We start from the raw sequence: 11,483 nt of genomic DNA, 5'->3' as shown, positions 1-11,483 counted from the left end.
CCCCGCCTGACGTCACCGCGCCCCGACGCCGGAAGGAAATCACGTGCACCGAGGCAGGAGCGGCGCTGCGCATGCGTGGGCGGCGCCGCGGGGCTTTTCTCCCTGCGGGGGTCGCGCGTCGCGCCGGGACTGACGACGACAACAACAACGACAACGGTGAGGCTGCGTCCTGGTGTCCCCGCTTGACGTCTCCTGGCGAGCCCCCGCGGGCGCGGCGGTAGGGGTCAGTGGCTGGCGGCGGCGGCCGCGGCGGCGGGGGGGCAGCAACCGATCACGGCGGCGGCGGTAGGGGGCGCTGCTGCCCCCCCCGCCCCGCCGCCGCGCGCATGCGCCGTGCGCGCCTCGTGCGGGCCGGCGAGGCGGCGGCCGTTGGGCTGAGGGGGCCGCGCGCGCCGGGCGGTTGGTTCCCTCAGGCGGGAGCCCCCTTGTCGGGGCAGCGGCGCGCCCTGCGTGTCGCACCCGGGGACGGCCGCTCCTGCCCTTTCACCTTGTTCTCCAGCCACCCTCTGCCCCCTTCTTCCTCCTCCGTGCCCGGTTCCCGGGCATCCTGCCTTTCCCGACGTGTGTGGCGTTTTTCTGAGGCTTCCTAACCGCCCCTGTTCCTCAGCGTCTTCCTCGGCCTCTGCCGCCGCAGCCTTTCGAGCCCGACTGGTGACTTTGCCCTCAGGTGAAGCGCAGGTCGCGGTGCTGGCTGGGGTGGTCAAGCCCTGAACACCTGTAGCTGGAGGAAAGGGTCCCGCGTTGAGGGGGGGACGTGGGGAGTGGCTGACTTTGGGCTTGCTTTACTATGTTTTTATGCGTGCAAGGTCCACGAGCAATCGCAGCAGCGGCGCTGAAACCTGCAGTGGTCAGTACGTGTGCAGCTGGCAAATGCGTAGCAACCGGCCTGCTTGGGAACCGGGGTTTAGCCTGTTGCTATGTTGGTAAAGATTATGTTGGGGCTAGAAAAATTTATTTTTCTAAAAATCTTTTTTTCTCTAAATCTCTTTTACATCGTCTGTTTCTTCTTTGTTTGAAGGGTAAAGAAAACGAGGTGCAGTGCTTCTGGGCCAGTCTGCCTGCAGCTGCTAACAGGGCAGCAGAATGTCTTGCTTTTGTACCTACCTCTATCCAGCTCCCAAGTGCTTATTCCTGCTGCTTCCCTTCATCAGCTCTGCTGCTTATTCAGCTCCTTAATGAGGTGGCTTAACCCACTCATCCAGCAGGGAAGGACCAGAAAATAGCAACTTGTTTCTCAGGTCACAGAGTTGAACTGACTTCCCAGAGGGTGAGATACCCTGAGGGAGGACTGTGTAGCGAGTAAGATGAGGGAGCTGGGCTGTCCTTTTGGTGTCAGTAAACTGTTGGTTCGTACAGCTGAATCCATCTAGTCATAGTCTCGTGGGCCTGCATTTTATTAAAAACCTGCTTTCCACCTTTTGTGATGACAAAGGAAAGGGTAACGGTGGCAGGACTGACACAGCAGGGTCTGCCTACGTCTGGAAACAGCCTTAACACCCAGCCTTAACATCACTGTCACACGGAAGCAAAGCCTTTTCTGCTTGTGAGCACGCGGGTTTTTAGGTTATGAGGAAAACTGTGCTGGTCCCCATGTAATAATTTCTGTCCTTTCTTAGCTTGGTTTCCGTAGAGCGAAGTTACAAGGCAGGATGGGAACTTAAACTGCTGCAGCTCTGCCTGTGTGTGTATTGGAGTAAGAATACCCAAGGTGGATTACAGAATGCCTCTTTGAAAGTAGTTTCAGGTTTGCTGAACGCTTGCATTTATTTTCGCGTAAATGTCCGGAAGAGGAAAGTGTTGCCATTGACTATATAGAAACATTTTCATCGTATAAAAAGGATCTTGAAAGATTCTTCCTCCTGTCCCCTCTTGCCCCATGTTGCTATTTAAAGTGCCCAAAGCAAGCAAGCATTTGCATCAATGCTTAATATAAAAGAAGAAAGAATATTTTATAACTAGAACCCTGTTTCTTCCAGACCCTGGGTTACAATTAAATTTGAGTATGTTTTCCTAGATCTTTATAATAATAGAAGTTGGGTTTGGAACTTGGCTGCGTACAGGTCAGCACCGACACGTTTAACGTTTGCCTTGTGAAGCGTATAGATAAGTTACTATACATTTATGCGTACCTGTGTTATTTTGATTTACATTATCTTTGCTTTCTCTAAGGTCCCTACCCCTGATTAATTGTCCCTCCTTTTCCTGGTTTCACTCTCACCCATAGAGACACTGTGCTTTTATTTCATTTGAGGAAAGATAAGGGGTGGCAGCTGTTTTGCTTTAACAGAGTGAAATTTTGACGCTGCTTTTGCTTTCTTCTGATTTTAGTTGTTTATCAGAATAGTGCTTGCAGCTGTCGGGTGGCAGGGCAAGAGTTGGCAAGTCTAAAACACCGACTATCTTGTACCTTGGCGTTGCAGCTTTCACTGAGGAGTTGAGGTGTGCAAGCGTAATTGCGAATGAAGAGAGTACCAACCCAGAAAGCGAGTGCTATGAGTTACTGACATGCTTACTTATAAACAGTATTTTCTTAAATCCTGAGTTTTAATCTAGTGTTGTCTCAGGTGTGGGTATTTCACTACTAAATGTAAGATTGCATATGGATTCTAATTATAGATTCATAGCTGACATTTGCTCTGATTCTGTATTTCTGAGCTCCTCCAAAGTCATTTTCTCAAAGCTTCATTTCTAAAGCAAGTAGCACAAGGGGGGGGGGGGGGGGGGGCGGGAAGCCCAGAACACAGCTCGCAGCTGTTTTTCTTTAAGCTTGAATGAGAACCTCTCTCCTGGCAAGGAAGTCCTAAGGCTGAGTGACTCAAAATGCACACAACGCTTAGGTGGCTTCTTGAAATAAAGCTTTGCTGTACGTAACCCACATTCATTATATGTCGGTATGGTCATTTAATACTGTTCAGCCACTAAAAGTATCCCATAATGATGCTTTACCTTTAATGGTGCAACTCACTATAGCCCTCAGCTAAGTAGTGTATTGTTCTGCTGATTATTAATATAAATATCTTGCTGAAGGGCTTGAATGGAGCTCCAACTTCTGCTGCGGTTGGGAGTTTTACCTGGCTTATCTTTTCAAGGTAATTGCTGACCTTTCCCTATCTTGAGTGGTCAGCTCACAGCAGGGAGAGAAACTGATATCCGGCTAAGGAAGCCTGATTTGCACAATAATTTGAAGACCATTTCCATTTTTGTCATCCTGTTGTAGAGGTGGGCTTCCTCTCTGATGACTGTACTCACGTTTCCTTCTATGATGCCTTGGCAGAGAGCTGAGAAGCCTTTCATATGGTGATTGCTACATTAATTACTTTAATTTTTGTGTTAATTTCATTTTCAAAAAGCTGTCTGCTTTTGGCAGTATCTCTTTGTTTTACTCAAGTAACGTGCAGTACTGTGGTGACTGGCAGTTTTCCAGGAGGACTGACTAGCTACAGCAAATTGAAATGTGAACAAAAAAGATGAACTGATTCATTAAAAAGGTTTTATATTTTTCAAGGTAAATCTGTATATTGAAGTCACTTCCCTCTAATTAGCCCTTAATTTCTAGGGGCCCGATTCTGAGGTTCTGACAGAACTTGGTTTGCCATTAAAATCAGTGACAGCTGATGTAAGAGCCCTAGCCAAAGAAAGGAAAAATGCCTGTTTAAGTGTAGCATGCAGTGGTCGCCGCAGGGACTTGCAAGTAAGAACGTGTTAGAACGCATTCAAAGGCGGGATTGGAAGATTTTGAATTACTGCTCTTAGGTACGTCCTTGGCGGTTGACAGAGTGAGTGGTTTGCATTTTTGACATGAGAAGGACAATTTTTAAAAACAAACCTTGCTGTTACCAGACCTGCCATGAATATCGACTAAGTATATCTTCATGTTGTATTTATTTATAAGGATTAATAGATGCTTCTCATTTGGAGGCCCTACCCTAAATTTTTGCAGCGAGCTCTTCAGCTGCGTCATATGTGTCAGTGTAACCTGTTTGCAGCCACTGGATTTACGATATATCCGCCTGTTGAGCGTGATCCTTTGGCCAGCCTTTTCAGAAGTCTTCTATGTAATCCAGCTTTTATTTTTTCTTGCTTTGCCTTCTACACAGAAGGGTAATTTCTGAAGTGTATAGTGCTCTGGGGTTTTTGTGTGTCCCTTCTAATGGTTTGAACTGGGAGATATGGGGAGTGGAGAACTAATTACTTCTCTCTTTTTTCCAGGTCTAGGAAAATGTGTTTATTGGGAGGGCAATTTTCTGCTTTTCCAATATAGTTTTTGTAGGCTCTCTTTAGCAAGTAGCTTGCTTTTTCAGTACCAGGGAAGTTATGTATTATTAAAACACACTTTGTCACCTGCTCAAGTGCTTTAAAGAATTCACTTTTAGATATATATATTTTTTTTTTTTTTTAATGGTGCTGCTTGTCTGATAACTTGCACAAGCAATTGGAACCGTGAATCCCATGACTGCTGCTGAAATTCAAAAGCTGCCGTTAGAAATCTCATGGGGAGGGCAGACTGTTCACAAGGCATTCTGGATTGACACAACAGTAAAAATTTTAAATGAAAAGCCTGCAGTTTGGTACCCGCTTGCCTCCAGTGAATCTCCGTGGCTAAAGGGCAATACTAGGTGCCATGAGACGTGAGTTCCAGCTTAGTCTTCACCGCACAGTTATTGTGTGACCTCATTTTCCTCATCTTCTGTATGCTTTGGGTTTTTTCTATGCTACAAATAATGAATGGCATGTAGTCTCACAGGGGATGCGTGAAGTTTTTAATGTAAGGTAAAACAAGAATGTTTACTCCTTGAAATAAGAATATTTTGGTTTTTCTCAAAGGTTCTATTTAACTTTCAGCTGACAGAATGACCGGAATGGAGACTGAAACCGCAAGAGACAAAGCGATGGAAGAAGAAAATACTGAACAGAAAAAGGAGAGAGAGAAAAAGAAGAGGTCAAGGGTTAAACAGGTGCTGGCAGATATAGCGAAACAAGTGGATTTCTGGTTTGGCGATGTTAATCTCCACAAAGATAGATTTCTCCGAGAACAAATAGAAAAGTCCAGAGACGGGTGTAAGTTTCTATTCAGTATATTTCAGTAAACAGATACGTTTAACTTTCTTATTCGCTGTATTGCTGAGGGTTGTGTTGACGGTTACAGAGGTGCGTGTCTGCTCCCGGGGAAGGCAGCAGTTTCATGCTGGAAACCAGCATTGGGATTAGCAGCTGAGGGGGCAGAGCCTGCTATTAGTTTTTAGAAATCATATTTAGTGTTTCTCTTTTCCTGTCCTTTACTACCAGCTGTAAGTTAGAGGTGTCTGTCAGGGTACAAATGACTGTTCGGGAGACCCGATTTTCCTTTTTTAATTTTGTATAATTTTAAGAATAAGCAAACAAACAAGGGTTGTGTTGCCCTAGGAGGTACAGTACTTGACTTGTAGGGTAGATATATGCAGAAGTTAAAATGTCACTTGCATTTGCAGTTAGATAGAGGTACTTTTTTTTTTTCCTTCGTGTTTTCTGCACAAGTTTGATATGTGAGAAATTGTGTATTTGCATGTAGGGCTACTGGGGGTCTCTTTCCTCTAGCCAATTTTTGACAGGGTTGATTTGACTTAGAGTAGGAAATTGAGCTTGGTTCTGAAACTGTTTGTCAGTTTCTGAAGAAATTAATGACACATTAGCTGCAGTGACTAGCGAGCTTTTGCTTTGAAAAACAGCACATGTGTGGTAAATACAGTCTATCACTATAACTGTTCAGTTAAGTTAGACTAGAAGTGTGGTATGTCTGTAAAAAGAAGTGGTTGTTTTCCATTACAACAAGAAAAAGGCAGTTTTCAGAAGTGTTTACTGGTTTTTATTTTCTTAAGGAGTCCGTATTTATTTAAAGTGTAAATCATTAGTCCAGTTGCATTGTGTGAGAAGTGTAGCCTTCTAACTGCTTGGTATAGTCCTCAATTATCTTGAACTTCAAGCCAGTTTTAAAAAAAGGGCCTTCAGAGGAATAAAGTTTACTCTAAGTTTTCTAGAGATATTAGAGCTTGAATGTCTTTAACTTTTTTATTAAGACTAATACTACATAATTTTCTGTCAAGGTTTTAGCAGCATGACTCATTGCAACTGAAGTGCAAGCAGGGGCTCTTTTGTGTTGGGAAGACTGGGTTAAACACTTAATTGAGTACTTGAAGGAGAGGCACGTTTTCAATGCAAATTGTTTTTGTATTGTAAAACTGCATCAGAAAGGGGGTTTTCGTCCTTTCTTTTCAAAGACAATAGTTATCAGTGGGGAGGTAAAAGAACAAAATTCCTTTGATAAAGGTTAGCACAAAAGAAAATGAAATATAGGTTTACTTGAAACTTGAGTTTTGATGGTAAAAATTTTCTGTAAATCCTTGGCAGCGTGGTTACATACTGCACTTATGACTTGCAGATTATTTTGCAAACATACTAGCAGAGTCTTAATGTCAGGTTAGAACACATAACTAATGCTTTCTAAAGGACCCTGATTTCACCATTTGCACCTTTTTTATCCCTAGATGTTGACATATCGCTTCTTGTTTCTTTCAACAAAATGAAAAAATTGACTACTGATGGAAAATTGATAGCTCGAGCAGTTAAAAGTTCATCTGTTGTAGAGGTATTTAATATTTCACTCTCTTGTGTTTGTTCACGCTGGAGTAACAATGATAGTGGTACTGAAGTGGGCAATAATCTTAGGGAAAACGTTTTTTCATTTCTTGTTACTTTTAGTTGGATTTAGAAGGAACTAGAATCAGAAGACGCCAGCCGCTGGGTGAGCAACCGAAGGATGTGGATAGTCGCACAGTCTATGTGGTAAGGTTGTACTTGTTGTATATGCCTCGCGTCTGACAGAGGGCTTTATTTCTGACTACGGAAACTCTTTTAAACTTTCCTGCTGTTAATTCTTTAAGAGTTGAAAACCCACTGTGCGTTGTCTATGACAATCTTGTTGCATAGTATTATTTACTGTACTAAGTGACAAAAGCAACATAAAGCATCCAGATAATTTTACTGGAGTTAGAAAGTAGATTTTCTTTGAGAACATCATGGATTTTTAGTACAAGAAACATTTACACTAAGTATAAAAGCTAACAGAATTTGATTGCCTCGGTTTTTTTTTCCCCCCTCCAAAAGAAAAGGACAGTGTGAGGGAGGGAAATGCATTATAGATGTACTAACCTGGTAATGCTAAGGCCCATAGAGTGGGGTTAATGTACAAGTTTAATGCAGTAAATGTCTTCTGTATCAGAAACGTATCTGCGCATTGACATTCTTGTTAATACAGGGAGGGACTGGGCAGGTGGCTGGTTACTGTTGCTTGTGCAGTGTACGTAAGGGAAATAAATTCAGCAAAGGCAGGTGAGCGCTGGCAGTGACCATGGCAAGAAAGGGATTAGTTTGGTACGCTGATTTCTTGTACCAGCTTAAACCATTTTAAATGCTGAGCAAAGAGCTGCTTCACCTGCTAGTAAGAAGAGGTGCGCTTTCATGGAGCTATTACCACTTTCGCTGAGCTTTTCTAGTAAATGTCATTAGAGGAGCATGGCTGGTGCCAAGAAATATTTACCAATTACATTAATGTAGTCAAAGCTTTAGAATAATAACTTTATTAGTTTTATCAAACAGGAACTGGTTGAGTTTGCAAGATAATCAGGGGTGCTTTATAAAGTACAATCTGTTTACAAAATCAGAGGCAAGTGCCATGACACAAACATCGTTCTTTTAAGGGCAGAATGTACCTAAATGAGCTAGTCTTATGTTTAAGGGGTCTTTTAAAACAAATGAACAAAAAAAAAACCACCAAAAAATTCCTCCTAATAGTACACTATCCTGTAGCTACCTTGATACTGAAATGATTCATTAATTTAAATGAAAACAGCTTGTGCTGCTAGAAAAACTCCACATCTCAATATGATATTTCAGATGTGTCAGAGTGGAACAGTGGGTGTTGTTTATCCACTTAGGTGGCAGCATGGAAAGAGATCTGATGATTGAACTGTCACTTATTTAAAATCCTGTGCAATTTTTAAAATAGAATTGAGGCCAGTGTGGAATTCCCTTTGTCTCTAAAGAAAGCTTTTCATGGCTACTGTCAATTTAGGTATATACCTGTAGCTGTTAGCAGCTGAATTAGTAATTTGAAGCAGGCACCAAGCTTTCTGTGACGCAGATACATAATAATCATGCCCAAAATGCCGGCCCATCCAGATAAAGAGAAGCTGGATTCCTCGGATCATTACCTTCTTTAACAAAAGCCCAGAAAAGGTTATTAGTTTAAGTACAATGTGCCAGTCGTGGTATTTCCTTAACATGATTACAGGGACTGCTTAGAACTTCTCAAATACTTTGTCTATATCATTTTTGGAAAATATTCCAAATTTGATGAGCTATATAGTCTATGCGTAGCGTAAATACGTAGCTAAATGGTTTTTAATTTTAAGCTTTTCTGTGAGACCAAAATAGATAACTGACGTGTTTTGTAAGTTACTGAATTCGTAGAGATCTTTTTTAGAGAATATGTAGGAACCTGTTATCTTCTCGTATTGCTACCAAAAAGGGTGGGGTGTTTTCCTTTTGAAAGACTAGCGTATGAGGTATCCGCTCTTCATACTGCAATTGCAGAAATGTTAAGCCACGTTAAGTGACTGGTATGTAGCAACGGGGGGGAGCAGAAGTAGTCAAAGTGTTGGTGAAGTCATGTTTGATTCTGGAGTAGGTGAAAGAAAGATTTCTGTCGGATTAGTACGAGGGTTACAGTTAAAGCCTCCGCTGTGAAGGGTTGTCTCCAGCAGCAGCATGTTTGCTGAATTTATGCGAGAAGTCAAAGCGTTGTTTCTGAACTAAGAATTGAGACTTAAAGGTGCGTTTCTTTAAGGAATAGTAGCTTCATTACCTCATATCTTTTACAATCTTATTTAATTTAGGGTAAGTGTTCATTAAATTCCTCTGAAATAATCTTACGGTTAGTGACTTTTTTATATGCTTTAACATAAACTACACTTTGACATCCACTGTTATTTTGTACTCATCCCAGAATATTTTTAAAGCTTCAAGTAACTGGCTTTTCAACTTTATACTAAATCCTAATGTTTTTCTCAGGCAGGCAAAGTTAATGCAAAAATAGTTTTCTACCTGAATGTGATAAATAATGTTTTCCTACAAGGAAAACCTTTTGGTGCAGTAACTTGCCATGAAAAAAATTAAGTATTGCTGACTCTCCATTGTTGTTCAGGCATGAATTTCAGAGTAGGATTTTAAAGTGTTCTGTCGAGTCTATTTAGAAATCGATATGGCAGGATTTCTCTTTGATTGGTGAAGGGAAATGTTTAGGAACTGAGACGCGATGTCTGCAAGCTGCTAAAATGTGTTTCTATATTAAGGAGTTTATAGAAATAAAAGTCAGACAGTTTTATCATCCGAGAAGCTGGCTAAAAGTTCTGATCAAGTAGGCTGCAAGTGCTAACCGCTAAGCTTTAAAATGTTAGCTACCGTCAGGAATTTATCAGTTTGAGCAGTGACTCTTCACGGACCTACAAGAATTCTTTCTATGATACCTGGATTAGCAACAATAAAAAAAAATAATCCTTGTGCTTTGCAGTGGATGGGTTGAGACAATGCAGAATTACGTTTGCTCAAAGGTCTCAAATTCACAAAGGTATTTCATGTTGCAAAGATGCAGCTGCAGGTGAGGTCTTGGTATCTGTCTCAGGAAGGAGATAAACATCTAAACTAAATATATAATGTATTTGTTATGCGTATATGAATGATTAGAGATCCATTTTCAGATCACTGCTTTTATTACTTGGATACTGTGACCTCTCAACAAGAATACTCACTGAAATAAAACAAGTTTCTCAACGTTGTCACATCAAATTTAAATGTATTTTGTTGTGACAACTTTTTAATTAGCAGATCTAGTAAGCCATCTGATACAATGGTAATACAGTAATGAGAAAGTGACCTTTCTTTTTCTTTCTTTCTTTTTTTTTTTTTTTTTTTCCAGGAGCTGCTACCCAAAAATGTCAATCACAGTTGGATTGAGCGGGTGTTTGGGAAGTGTGGTAATGTAGTTTATGTCAGTATACCCCGGTATAGAACTAGTGGCGATCCAAAGGGATTTGCTTTTGTTGAATTTGAAACTAAAGAGCAAGCAGAGAAAGCTATTGAGGTGAGTGACGGTGCCTCTGGTCTGTTAACATTCTTCCTGATTGGCACTTTGTGATATGGATGGTGTAGTCTTTACTAGTTCACCTACTGAATCTTAGAGAAATTCCTAAAATACCACAATTGAGAAACGTAACTTAGCAGGAGTTATGTTCCTGTCTCCTACCCCCAGACCTCCAATCAATTCCACAATTCTTTGAAAGTGTAATTCTGTTAATAACTTGGAGACTTAGTAGAAGCATAGTGGGTATTTTTTGGAATAATTTGCTTGGCCGCTCTTGGCATCTCTTACAGAAATAGAAATCTCCATGCAACAGTACGATGGCTATTAAGTTTCATCAGACAAGCATGGTCATATCTAATTTGTTGTATTTGAATGTGATTTGAAATTTTAAAATAGAATGTAGAAGTAATTTTTAGTAATGGTTTGTGGATTTTAAATTTTGGTTTTAGTTTTTGAATAATCCACCAGAAGAAGCGCCACGGAAACCTGGGATTTTCCCCAAAACAGTAAAGAATAAGCCTGTTCCTGCGCTGAATACAAGTAACAGCAGTGTAGTAGGTAAGTGTTATTAAGGTACTGGGATCAAGAAGCAAACTGTTTCGTGCCTCGACTTCTGAAGAGAGAGTTTTGAACTTCTGTGTTACTGCAGCCTGATGCCATGTTTCTTAAAAACTTACATGTTGCTGTTTGTTGGTTGGCCAATGTAAGCTTAGGAATGAAAGTGTGAAACTAAAATATAGTCAATTTCTGCCTTTTTGTTTTTCCTGCTTGATAAAGAACTTAATTTCTTTTTTTCCTCGGTTGCCAGCTACCACCATTAGTCATTGTTAGGCTGGCAGAGCAGCTTTCAGACCGTACAATAAATGATTATCTAAGCATTTAGCATTAGCAAAAGACAAATTTGACACGGATTGCTTTTAAAATTTTTAGTATTGAAAGGAAAGATACAGGCGTAAGAGCAAAATTGTACTTAAACGTTAGTGCTGTTCAGATGAGTTTGTGATCATCTGACGTATTTCAGAGCAAACCTTGTGGTATTCTTCTCTCTGCTGAAACTTCCTGTGGGAGAACTATGAAAACAGTGGATTTTTGCCTTTTTTCCCTCTTTGGAACTCTTGCTATTTGAACAGAGCACTGTATAGCAGAATGAACTTTTTACAGCATATTTACAATTCCCCTTCACGTGATTCATAATTACTCGTAAAAACCTGGAGGATATTGCTGAGAAAAGAATCCTGAATTCACAGTTGAGCATGTTTCCCATAAATACATAATCTACTATAACTTACAAATCAGCATCCCAGGATTA

The 11,483-nt window shown here is 41.1% G+C and overlaps 1 protein-coding gene across 9 annotated transcripts in view; it reads left to right on the top strand.

Moving 5' to 3' along the window:
* The first annotated feature begins 16 nt into the window (after nt 1-16).
* Nucleotides 17-11,483, top strand: part of LARP7 (La ribonucleoprotein 7, transcriptional regulator) — a 29,293-nt gene continuing 17,826 nt past the window's right edge. For 2 of the 9 annotated variants that reach the window (XR_015699523.1, XM_087735772.1), the window contains exons 1-6: nt 17-156; nt 4,843-5,058; nt 6,522-6,622; nt 6,736-6,819; nt 10,010-10,174; nt 10,624-10,732. Coding sequence is in view for 8 of the 9 variants with exons in the window: in XM_087735772.1 (XP_087591898.1) it covers nt 72-156; nt 4,843-5,058; nt 6,522-6,622; nt 6,736-6,819; nt 10,010-10,174; nt 10,624-10,732 (760 nt within the window). In the remaining variant the exon portion in view is untranslated. Of the gene's footprint in view, nt 224-330; nt 668-1,616; nt 1,745-3,222; nt 3,298-4,842; nt 5,059-6,521; nt 6,623-6,735; nt 6,820-10,009; nt 10,175-10,623; nt 10,733-11,483 lie in introns of those variants that run through there. The other 7 variants (XM_087735775.1, XM_087735778.1, XM_087735774.1 and 4 more) reach the window with 7 other exon arrangements.

The sequence above is a fragment of the Nipponia nippon genome, unplaced genomic scaffold, assembly GCF_047370975.1.
Source record: "Nipponia nippon isolate SJK-2023a ecotype South Korea unplaced genomic scaffold, ASM4737097v1 scaffold_6, whole genome shotgun sequence".
In the NCBI taxonomy this organism is placed as follows: Eukaryota; Metazoa; Chordata; class Aves; order Pelecaniformes; family Threskiornithidae; genus Nipponia; species Nipponia nippon.
The sequence above is the reverse complement of the archived record's forward strand: the minus strand, read 5'-3'. Positions and strand labels throughout refer to the sequence as shown.